The sequence below is a fragment of the Stegastes partitus genome, unplaced genomic scaffold (genome assembly GCF_000690725.1).
Source record: "Stegastes partitus isolate 25-593 unplaced genomic scaffold, Stegastes_partitus-1.0.2 Scaffold281, whole genome shotgun sequence".
Taxonomy (NCBI): Eukaryota; Metazoa; Chordata; class Actinopteri; family Pomacentridae; genus Stegastes; species Stegastes partitus.
Window position 1 is genome coordinate 384,249 of NW_007578012.1, and position 12,926 is coordinate 397,174.

At 44.6% G+C, this 12,926-nt stretch overlaps 1 protein-coding gene across 1 annotated transcript; it reads right to left on the bottom strand.

The window, feature by feature from the left end:
- Positions 1 to 4,190: 4,190 nt before the first annotated feature.
- Positions 4,191 to 8,684, bottom strand: tmem88bl (transmembrane protein 88b-like). The gene is made up of 2 exons (XM_008282696.1): positions 8,391 to 8,684; positions 4,191 to 4,418 (listed from the first exon to the last, which is right to left on the bottom strand). Exons 1-2 carry the CDS (start codon positions 8,682 to 8,684, stop codon positions 4,191 to 4,193), a joined length of 522 nt encoding a protein of 173 aa, XP_008280918.1.
- Between the last annotated feature and the right edge of the window lie 4,242 nt (positions 8,685 to 12,926).

Here is a 12,926-nt window from a genome sequence, read left to right on the forward strand (position 1 = left end):
ATGCTTGGAAAACTCAATGAATTTGAACGTTCCTGATAAAGAAGCATATCTGTGACAGTGGAGAGGATCAGCTCCCTTCTACCACAAAGGGAGGCCCAGCAGACCCAGGTTTAGGGATGGCGGCCATTTGCCTCGACCTGCTGGGGTGAGGGTGAAGGAAAGGGAGCAAATGAAGAACATTTCAAGGAAAACAAAAAGGAGAACGTGTACGTTAAAGGTTTCAAATAGATAAACTCCATCCACTGCTAAAGAGTAATCTGAAGCTCCAGACCAGCAGGTCATGTGGCCTTTTGGTGAAGCTGCTTTAGCCGTGTGAGCGCTTCAAGTCAGGTGGACAAGTTTGGTCCTAAAACTACTCACCTGATACGTTAATTTCTCCTCCGTCTCATCATATTATTGTATTTAAGTGAAATGTCTTAATTGAAAGTCATAAGCTGTGGTCCAGACACTGATGTTTACTTCAGGATGAACTGTGCTAGTTTTTCTTGCTTTTCATTTCACACCATCATCTGGGGGCTGCAAGGTGGATCAGTGGTTAGCACCGACGCCTCGCAGCAAGAAGGTCGAAGGTTTGCGTCCCGGTGAGGACCTTTCTGCGTGGGGTTTGCAGGTTCTCTCTGGGTTCTCCAGCTTCCTCCAAAACATTTTGAGGTTAATTGGTGATTCTAAATTGTCCGTAGAATGTGAGTGGACCTGGTTGTCTGTCCAGTGTGTTCCCTGCCTTCGCCCTGAGTCAGCTGGTATAGGCTCCAGGCTCCAGGCTGGATGGATGGATGGATGGATGGACGGATGGATGGATGGATGGAGCATCATCAGGTCAAACTTGCACTTTGTCTCGTGTTTTTGGTTTTTGTCCAAACACCTGCAGAACTCACCTGTACACTGTGTTTACTGCTGAACAGCAAATGTCTCTATGCTGCAGTATTTAGCTCAACAGTACGACTGGTCGGGCTCCTGCCCACCCTCACCCTAGCTGGTCGGGGCAGATGGCCGCCCTCACTGAACCTGGTTCTGCCGCAGCTTTCTTCCTGTTAAAGGGGAGTTTTGTTTTTTCCTCCCGCTGTCACCAAATCACATCTCAAAGGAACCATTTCGATTCGTTGGGTTTCTCTCTAATATCGTCACCACACGATGTAAATATGACTGATGTGATTTACGCTGTGAATTGGCACTAAATAAATCAAGTAATAATTGGAGAGTCTGGAGGAGTCATGTGAATATTTCATTTCATCCTATTCACATGTGCAGGGCTTCAACTCCGTCAGACACACTGCAGGTAAACAGCCATCCTGCTACTGAGAGCAGACACTGATGACGTCTCTGTCAATATGAACAGCGCTGCATATATCATCAGGACATACTGTGCGGCTGCATAAACAGAGGAAACATTTTCCTCTAATTAGCTAATTTACTCAGCAGCACTGCACAGATGTGACCGCAGACAGCAGAGGGTAAGCTGAGGGTCAGCAGTCAGGCTTTGTCATATTGTTTTGTTTGGAAATGAGGGTCACGGTGTCCTCGGCGGAATATTTTTAGGTGTGTGTATGTTTGGAAGTCAGAAGTAAACACCATGACGTTGCTTTAAGCATTAAAGCGTCCCAACCTTTAGAAACGGGTCACGACACAAAAGAGACAGGCTGAGAAAAAAGATGGTGCTCTGTTTATTGGTGGAAGGTCGGTACATGCTGTTTGGTTCACGCTAAACTGAAAAGCTGAACAAAAAAATAAAATAAACCTCGATTAGCCGATGCAATTTTTTCCAACATTAGGTGTAATATGTGCCGGCTTACAACCCTGTGAGAATGAAAAGGAATATGTCTCGTCCTTTCTCTTGCAGAGTTTTCTGAATTACTGTAATCAGGAGGGTTTCATTATTGTAAGCAAAAAAATAAACTACTCACACACACACAGGCGGTGGCTGTGCATGTAACCCGACTGACGTAACAGGAGACAAAAAACACAAATAAATATATTTCAGTTTGATAACAGTGGCACAGGACAATGAATAACTGCTTGTTATGAAATATGGTTCATTTCTTTCCTCTGAGAAATGAACCTGCAAAACCGAACACTTAATTACAGAGCGAGGACGCAGATAAAAAAGGATGTGCAGTGCATTTGTCACTGATGAATTTAAATGGCCTGAAAGCAAAGAGGAAGCAAAATGAGCTCCTGATCTGATGATTCAAATCCCTCTTTAACACCTGGCTGCCACTAAACAGCCATTATGCTGCCATGCTGTCATGTTGTGTTCATAATGAAGGCTGTTTTTATGGCACAATGTGGTCCAGAAGATGCATTAAAATGAAATACGTTCCATATACTCCCTCTGCTAGCGATGCTACATCAGGTAAACTTGAGTACAAACATCATTGTCCATTATATTCACCTCACAGACAACATCAAAGTCCCAGCATGCTGCTTTTTTTATTTTGCTTTTTTATTTTTGAAGACTCCAAAGAATTGAGCCCAACAAACTGGACAAAGTTAAACTCCAAGCAGATCACCGAGTCTGACGTTTGCAAAAATGGTTCGACTTTTTCCTCGACTAGTTCTGTGCAACCACAAACAAGGTTGCATCTCTGAGAAAATCCCTCATGTAGCCATGTCAGCATCGCACAAAATCACAAAAATATTACTTCTATATACAAAATCAAAATAAACACTGTTTTCCTAAACCAGACTGTGATGCATCCTCAAAACAAAATTGTAATTCTGTTTAAGTTTGTCTGTTTTTAACCTGTTTTTATTCTTTACTTTCCACAAAGATTCCTAATTTCTTTCTCGACTGTCCCACTTTGCATTTTGTTCCCTCGATAACATGAGAGTGGAATATGTTGTGTGACCTTAATGATGCTTTTATGTAAAATTAAAGTAAAAAAACACCTTCCATTTAACACTTACAGCTGTTCCATTTCTAAGTGAGATTGTGTGGAATTTGCTACGAGTCACTTCAGTACAATCTGATCTCAAAAACATGCAGAGGGTAGACAAAATAATAGAGACTGCTGCTGCTTTAAATATGCAAATCAACATGACAGCACCACCAAACTTGACTTGAGTTTAATATTTATGAAAGTATGTTTATTTGCTTTTTTTTTTCTATAAGTTGGATGACCAGAGTGATACAACTCTGTGCTTTGAATATAAGGCCACTGTACATATGTGAGCGTCTGCTTGGTGAAATTTTGTCAACTCTCCAAACTTTGCATGCGTCTGCTCAGACCTCTTTGTGAATACATGGGTGCAGCCTAACGTTTGGGTTCCTGCAGACGTTACACACAGCGACGAGGCTACAGGGCCGAGGGGTGCATGTGTGAAACACGATGACCTACAGAACTGCACATGTACAGAGTCCTCCCAGCAGACGAGAAAGTTTTATACAGCCTTGATTATATTCAGACATGCACTCGGACAGCTGTGGACGTAGTTGTTGCTGTTTTACTGCTTCCTCGTTCATTTGGAGTCTGCTGGGACGACTTTGTTCTGTACATAATGTGTATTCCACACATCGGGCCGAGCTCGTTCACTGCTGCCCTTGGAGCATCTGCCGGGACACAAAACTTGGCAGACGGGTCCGCATGGGTTCTTGTGGACTTGAGTAGCTGCGAAATGTATGTAACACAGACTTTTGTGTACTCATGGACACAGAAAGTGTAACATCACTAACATTATTATAATTAATTATAATACATTTCTGTGGTGTCTGCAGACGTACATTAAGACTAAAGGGGGAAGCCAGAGAAAGCTTAGCTTAGCTTAGCTTAGCTTAGCATAAAAACCAAAGAACAACAAGAAGCACGTCTAAATGTCGCTAATTAACACACAACATGGTTATTATAAAACTATCTGATTTGTGTTTTATTAACTCTAATCTTGCTAGGCTGTTTGCCATATCCTGTCTTTATGCTAAGCTAAGCTAATCAACTTCTGGATGTAGTTTCATATTGAACAAACAATTAAGAGCGTGATCACCAAACCGCCACTGACAGCCAGTTAGCTGACGTCAGCACTTGTGACTCAACATCGACAGAACTGATCACAACAATGAAGGCAGGACTAACGTCACACTGATTACACTGTGAGGTGTTTCTGTTATTTTGTCTACCCTCTGCGTCTTCCTGCTTGATGTTACACAGATTTAACTTTCCAATCTCTCCTTCCAACGACCCTCAGCAGCTCGTCTCCGATCAGACCCAGGCGTGGAGGCTGCCCGCCCAGTCCAGCAGCCTCCCCCGGTACCAGGCGCGCGTGATGGGCTGGATGAAGAGCAGGAGTCGAAACCTCCGCAGCAGGCCGCAGAAAACTGCAGCGGCCACGACCACGAGCGGAGACATCATCACAAAGCCCAGGATGATGAGGGCGGAGCAGCTGTTGTCGTCGAGGTAACGGCAGATGGCGGAGGGGGCATCAAGGACCTACGAGGGCAAACACAGAGCAGGGGGGTGTCAGAGGAGACAAAAAAGGTGCACAAACAGTTTGGCCCCAGCTGGAGCTGCTTCTCTTCTTCCAGATAGACAATAGGTGGGATTTGTCATTCATTAACTATGATGACTGTGTGGATGTGAGCTCAGGGTGCAGCAGTGTGAGCGTAGCGAGGTGTGACAGAGTTTCTCTCCTCCACGTAAGATAAGGATGGGCTCAGCACTGTCAATAAGCCTCTGAGCTGTCAATCAGCGGTGAGGACGAGTCAGACGGAGGAGGGGGGACCAGCAGGAGGCCACAACAAAACAATGACGGAGAAAAGAGCAAGGACTGAGATGAACCCACAGCTGCATGAGTACACAGCGACGGCGTCACAAGAGCCCACAGCAGCACATGAAGCACATCATCTCCTCCTCTTTGTCCAACTCATGAACACACTCAGACGCACTCCAAATCCTTTGCTTACATCTGAAGCTCTTCTGCTGAAACGATTTCCTATTGTAAGCTTGTTCAAAAGGGAACTTTGCCTACTACCACCAATGCACCCTAGCAACAGTAGCGCTTAGCAGACAAACACACCTCTGGGAAGTGCACGCTGCTTTCACTGAGCACATTTTCCTCCTGCTGTCAGTGTGTTTGTGCACAGCTGGTGCTGGCAGCAAATCAGACAGTCTTGTCTTCTCGCTGCGTCCCTCTCCGCATGTTCAGCCTGTCGCCACAATAGCAACAACTCTGACTGACAATGTCTGTAATTATTTGCTCTGAACTGACATTTTCTCGGCCCTAATCGCAATTAAAGTCTTCTTCCAGGAACACACTTTGCACGTTCTCAGTGTGTCTGTGCTGCCAGGCAGCAAATCACTCGTAACCGAGACAACAGGGGTCTCTGGCAGGAAGTTTATCAAACGCGGGATGTGATTTTATGACCTGTCATGTGAGCCAAGGACAGCGCTGTAGATCTACCTCAGCGTGATTTGACATGACGCCCAGACTCACCACGTTTCACTGATGATCTATTTGCCCCTCGTGTGACTCGCACAGAACGGACCACACCCGTTCTCCTGACAAGCTTCGACATTCAGCTCCAGTCGTTCTGTGTTTTGAGCGCAAACACCAAGAAGGAGTCTGAACACCTTCGTGGGGAGGATGTCGGCCTCACGCGAGCAGCACGCTGCCACGAAGACGTTCCCCGAAGGCCAATTGTTTGCTTCCTTCAGCCGAGACTCCAGCTGCTCGTGCCAATCTTAATGACAGATAATCCTCCTGTTCTCCACAACTGGCTCCGTCGTCTGCACTTCCACCAAAGACAAAGAAGACGGAGCGGCTCGGAGCAGCGCAGGTTCCTCCCCGTAAATGATTTGTGAACATATTTCTGCAGTTGTGTGCAAACACTTGGACGGCCCCGGGCAAATATTTTGTTGATTTTTGAAGTGAGAGGACGTAAATACAACCCCTGCAGCAAACAGAGCTTTTCTTTTGAATGTCAGCGCACTTGTGTTACCTTTAAAGGTTACTTCAAAGTGTGTAAAAGTTTGGGCACCCTCCCAAGCACTCTGGCAAGTGAGCAAACAGAAGTTATTCAAAGTGCCAAAAGGCGAAGGTCAAAAATTACAACGTGTGAAAGAAAAAACAAAACAAAATGCAGCAGAATTCAATCATTTTAAAACAGAAAAATTGAATAAAGTGCAGAGTTTTTACAGAATAATTAAAAATGCTTGACTAAAACAAGAAGAACAAACATGCTAATATGAAGTACAGAGTAAACAAGATGAAAATTCATAGAAATTAACTGAATAAAAATGCAGACAAGTTAAAAAAAAAAAACACCAGAGGCAGTTTAAACTTCCTCAAAGCATGAATGAGTTTTTCTGAATCTTGCTTGGACACAAACTTCTTCAGGTCGTCCATGTTTTTAAAAGAATGACGAATGATTTATGAAGCTCTGATGTGGCGACTGATACTTAGATCCTCATCAGTAACGGCAAAGAGATTTATGACTTGGGTGTCAGTAATAAAGTCTTCCTTCTTTGCTGCCAAACAGAGCCGTTGTCTTGTCTTTATTTAGCTGATGAAGGTTTCGTTGCAGCCAGTTGTTTACGTCCTCACGACGAAGAGAAAGCAAGTCCATACGACCGAACCACCGCCTGAAAATGCTTCACGTAGCAGCTGAGAGTCTTTCCATTCCTGATTTAGGAATTTCACTTCTTGCAGATCATTTCGAATTCAATCTGCATGCTTAACAGATTTGTAATGAAGCTCACGTCAGGAGACGGAGAGTGACGCTCCACAAGCTTCAGCGGCTGGTTTCTGCTGGATTTTGACGCCTCCTTTGGATCATTACCAGTGTTGGTTTCTCGACTGACTTAATGACTCATTTTGAATCCACAATTTGCTGAATTCGTGCGCCGCTGACGGCAAAACACCCCCAAAGCAGAATATTTGCTCCTCCATGTAGGCAGGGTGTTCTTCACATCGAATGCTGCTTCTTCTTTTTGTACAAACGTGCATTTAAAGGCTCAGATTTAACTCCAGATTTTTTTTATTTTCGTACTTCCTACCGTGATGAGGCTGCAGGTAGTTTTCCTCCCGTGACTCTTCCATGTCGACTCCGTGCATCAACTTCCTGCAGCTACAGAAGCTCTGCTTTAGCTCTCAGTCCAGTTTTATCTCGAAGCTTTCTTGCTCTTTCAGATCTTGTCTGGACTTCCACACTTCCCCTTAACTGCCATTTTGTAATGGAATTGGACAGCGGAAATTGCAAGCAGGAAGCTCTTTGATATCTTTTTACTGCCTTCATCCTGCTTTTGAGGAGTAAATTGGTTTCACTTTCAGATCCTCAGATCAGCTGCTCGGAGGTTTGAAGGGTCAGAGAAGTTATCGAACCGTGGAACTGGACGGTTGTTGAAGTAACACGTTAATGAAGCAGAAGGACGCCCAAACTTTCACACATCGCAGTTACTGTTTAGTTCTTTTTCTATGTATTTAATAATCAAAAGTAAGCAAACACAAAAGGCTAATTATTACTGTCTGTTCACTGCAGGGGTTGCCTGTTTACTTCAAAAATCAGCTAAATATATTGTTTGTTGAGCAAACTGTTGCACACACTGACTGTCCAGAAACGAGCTGTAAACATACCGCGGATAGGAGCATCACCGAGCTGCTTACTTATGGAAACCAGCAGATATGGAGCAATATTAGCATTTACTTGAAGCTGTGGCCACCTGATAAATGTAAATCCAATATGCACTGTCCATTTATTGGTCTCCACCAACTCCCGAAGGAAACATCTGTCTCTCCAGATGCTAAATGCTCCACTATGTTCTCAAGCTAGCCGCTAATGCAGGAAAAATATTTACGATACAGAAATGTAGCGCCTCAGGGCAGCCAAGTGGTTTTTCTTCCAGATCATTAACATGTTAGAATTTATTAACTCTTGTTTCCAATGCATGAGGCGGCACCGTGAGAGGAAGCAGACTGGATGCTGTATGTATGTTTGCTTCCAATAAATGAGGCCAGTGTAGTGGTTTAGACAAAAACAGCGGCTCCAGTATGTTCAGCGTGTTTGATTTGTATGGTGACATGCGTGATGAGTGTCTACTTGACATTCAAATTCACTGCAAAGTGAGAGACAGAAAACTATCCCATTGGATGAAACAGGAACATTTTGTGGCTTTGAGATCATTTGTGGTGAAAATATGTGAGCGTGTTGTATATTTTATTGTAGAGCTCAGCCATCCCAAATCTTTATACTGTTTGTTTTGCATTGTGAGGTCCAGTGTGGTTCCTGCAACTAGGAAACAACATCATGCATCTAATATTATAGCTTTGACCTTTTGCAGCTGAATCTCTGCTCAATATATGAATGGCTTAGATGCAACCTTACAACCTGAATGTGGGGCTTTAAATCAGTTTAAATCCTGCTGCAAAGACAATAAACAGTTAAGTTGCTGCCTCAGGCGACTCACCCTGGAGTGACAGAGGAACCCGGCGTAGAGCAGCAGCACCGCCGGCAGCAGCACCACGGAGAAGACCACGGCCAGCAGCAGAGCACTGGCCAAGACCACGCACAGGTTCCAGAGGATGAGAGCCGCCCCGCAGGCCACGCAGCCACACCTGCCCCGGCGGCTGCCCCACGCACTCCCCCCGCTGTGGGCCACAGGAGGGGGCAGCATCTTCACTCCCTCCCCCATCCAGAACTCCTCCTCTTTCTCCTCCTCAGCCGAGCCGCCGTCGTCCAGGTCCACGTCCATGCCGCACATCCTGAGAGGGCTGTGGAGCAGGCTGTGTTTAGAGCGACGCTGCAGGGGGATTCCTCCACCTGATCATGTTTTAATTTACTGATTACAAAAGGACGAGCTGCAAAGTGATGCTGCTGTGAGTCTCTAACATCTTGCAAAACATGACTGAGCTTAATTAAACTGTCTGCATTGTGAACCCTTGCATGCTTGCTACCACTCTCACACTGATCCAACAACCAGAAAGTCTCCTCTCCAGATGGTCAGCTCTAACGTTTACCTACCAGCTGGATGTTAAACCTTAAATAAGAGCAGTGCAGCTCTGCCCCCCACTGCATGCTCCTCTTAACCTACAGCCAGCCAATAAGTCATTAGACTATGTAAATGAGGAACCTATGGCAGAGATTGACTTGACCCACACACACATGCACACTTTGAAGCTGCCTATCACTCCTCCGGTCAATTCCTTCGATCAGCGCTGCCACTGAAGGCTGGATTGCATGCCATTTTAAACCGAATCAGTCAGAAACCTTTGAACCTGGATAACCTGCTGCTGAGCTGCAGACACAAAGCGCATGTGGACAGACTGTTCTGCTCATCTCATCACACCCACAGCATGCACTCTGTCTTGTTTTGTTGTGTTTTTTACCTTTAAAATAGTCTATATATATTTTTTTAATTTTGCATTATTTATTTCATCACAGGAAATGAGCTTTTGTTCAAAACTGGAAGCTGCTAAACCACCACATGAGCTCCATGCATGACAGACAGAGAGGCATTATTGTGCATTTAAATAAGCAGAACTGAGTTGCTTACCTCCAAGTACCAGTGAATCCCGTTAATCCCGGTGTCCTGCTCTGGTTCTCTCCCAGTGACTGACCGGCAGCTCTGAGTTTCTGCGCACAAGACAACAAACAGTTGTGTTGCCGGTTCACGGAGACACAGCAGCGCAGAGAATCACCTGTGACTTGAACCCTGCGCTGCTCAAGTGATGCTGCTGTCAGGATCCTCCGCGCGGCTGCGGGAGCGAGCGGCTCCGGGCCACGCGCTCTGCCGTCAAATGCGCGCTCACGCAGTGAAATTTACAACCGAAAACAGAAAACGCGCGAACACATGACCACGACTCTTTAATAACACTCTAATGTGAAAACACGAAGAGGTTCAGGGTGTGTGACACGTAAAAAGTGTTCACCGCCACCGGAAGTTTGGTCTTTTTGTGGCTTTTCAATATTTTAGTCAGTTTAATTTAACTTTTTCTCTCTTTTTTGACAAAAACTTTCATGTCAAAGTGAAAACAGATTTCTACAAAGTAATGTCAATTGATTAAAAATGTTAAAAAATCAACAACAATAATAATAATTAAATTTAAGTGATTGCATCAGTATTCACCCCCTTTTAAACCACTCCCCTCATTCAACACAGGTGCAGCCAACTGGTGCTTCATGTCACACATTTAGTGAAATAGACTTTATTTGAGTGCAGTGAATGTGTCTCAGGTGATTATAGTATAAAGACACCAGATTCAGGAAGGTTTAGTCAGTGGTGAATCAGTACTGTTGGCTGTAACTGCACCATGAAGGCAAAAGAACATCCAAGAAACTCAATGACAACGTTATTGAAAGGCAGGGAATGGATAAAGAAGAAAAATCCAAGTCCCTGATTATCCCTTAAAGTACAGGTAAATCCATCCATCATCTATACACCGCTTAATCCTCACTATGGGGGGCTGGAGTCTATCCCAGCTGACTCAGGGTGAAGGCAGGTTCACCTGGACAGGTAACCAGTCTATCACAGGGCTACACTTAGAGACAGACAACCAAGCACCCTCACATTCACACCTACGGACAATTTACAATCACCAATTAACCTCAACATGTTTCTGGACTGTGGGAGGAAGCCGGAGAACCCGGAGAGAGCCCACGCTGCACGGGGAGAACATGGAGACTCCACGCAGAAAGATTCCGGTGCCCCCACCGGGATGCGAACCGGCGACCTTCTTGCTGCGAGGCAGTGGTGCTAACCAACTGCACCACCTTGCAGCCCTCACAGGTAAATCCATAATTAAGAAATGGGTGGATTATGGCATAAATCTGCCTCGAGCAGGCCATCCACAAGAACTCAGTGACCGTGCAAGAAAAAAAGAAGTGACAGAGGACACCAAGACACCTGTGACTCCTCTGAAGGAGGCACAAGCTTCAGGGTTCATGGGCATATCGTCACCTAATGCTTAATGAAGTCAACTGGAAGAAGATTCTTTGTCTGATGAGAACAAAATCGAGCTTGTTGACCATCAGACCAGATGCTATGTCATCACAATCACATCACCTCCACCGTGAAGTTTTATAAGTTTCACCAATGATTTATCTCCTAACAATACACCAGCTGTCCAGAGGGAGACTGTAGAAAATCCTCCTCCACTCCAACAGCTGCTTTGTCTTTTACATTGTTCTTTAAAACAACAATGCACTGTTAGATGACTTTCAGGGAGAAGGCTGCAGAAAATATTGTCCAAAATGCATTTGTTAAGAAACTATTAAATATTTACAGCTGCAGATGGATTGTAGTGAAATGACAGGCTCACATTTATACATTAACTGCAGACTTGATGGTTATCAGACGGCAATGACGTTTGAAGGCTTGGCCATCGTTCTTCTGGAAGCCCAGTATTCATGTGACATGGTTCCTCTGATGAGCCATCAGACAGGAAATCATCATCCAAGCTAATAACAGATCGATAGAATAAGAGAAACCGGCAAGCGCCACATAAATTACATTAATCACATTACTGGCATGTCGACCATCAAATAGAGACGATAAACACCAATCAGCTGAGGTGGTCGGTCTTAAAACCGTCTTATAACTGATTAGTGAGTGCTGTTAGCTGGTTTTTCTAACCTTAGTTTATGAAGCACTCAAATGTGCACTCAATGGTTGTAAAAGCAAATCTCTGTATCACACAGAAGCACTGATTATTCTTTGTTGGCCTGCTTTTAACACTTCAAAGAGCGACTGAAAATGTCATTTTTAATAACCTCACTTTGCTCCAGTGAGTAGAAATGTGCTCCAAGAAGTGGTCAGCACACTGAAACGTCACCGCAACGAGCTGTCAAAAGGTCAGACATGCAACCTTCAGGCAGACAGTTAAAAACTGCTCTCAAATGGTATATAATAATCTAGTTGTAGCTAATAATAAATAATATCTAATAAAATGGCACCGTAACAGAGCCTACACTGGCAGCATCAGTGTATTTTTCCCACTGATTTAAATAGGCAGCACGAAATTACTGTAAAGGCTGCTCACGACCCAGACCTGTTTATCTTGGTATCTGTCCAATCAGGTGACCTTTGTGGAGCTTTAAATAAGTAAATGTATGTCAGTTTTGTAAGATAATCGGATAACATCTCGAGAAAATTAGATCAGCGTGCGCCTAATTTCATACGGGGAACAGATATTGTGGAGCAGTGGGGCTGAAAATTCTGAGAAACGCTGCTGCAGAGGACACGGATTGAAAGTTATAGCGCAATCACCTCGTCCAGCTAAACCAGATCAGATGATCAGGAGGCAAACCGAGGAGCGAGTCGCTCCAGAGGGAGGAGGAAGACGTCAAAGTCGGCCTGATGTGAGCTGAAGTTTCTTATGGAAGAAACCAAATCAGAGGGTGATAAGCAAGTTGGCAAGAAGCTGCGGTGTGTTCAGAAACATCCCTGCGAGTTTCTCCCACTGCAGTCTGCCTCTCACAAACCTCAGAACATTGTCAGCTGTGTGGCTCAGAGATAAGAGGATGATCGATTTGTTTTCCAGCACAGGCAGACAGTCAACCTTTCGCTGTTCAAATTTAATTACACAGAACAAGAGAAAAAGATGGGAGGATATGGGACGGAGCTGGCGAGTCATGGGAGAGAAGATATTGCCTGGACATAGAGAGAGAGATGAAGGATTGATTGATGAAGGAGAGACGCCGTAGAGTGTCTGGGAGAAGATATAAGTAAGGAAGTGAGGAGCCGAGCAGTAAATATTGCCTTTCTAGATTCTACCGGTAACATCTGCTGACATCTGCTGGACATCTGTGAAACTGTAAACGCGGTGCAGACGTGTTTTGGTTGGCGCTGGCTTCCAACAATGTTCTTCAATAATGTCCTCCAGCTTTTCTTTATTGACTGGACTGTGTTTGCTTTAGCTGTAGTCTTTGTTTTGTGTGAAGTTCAGCTTATTTAACCTGGCAGACCATGAACTGAATATCTTCCTTTGTTTTCCCTTCGGACCGC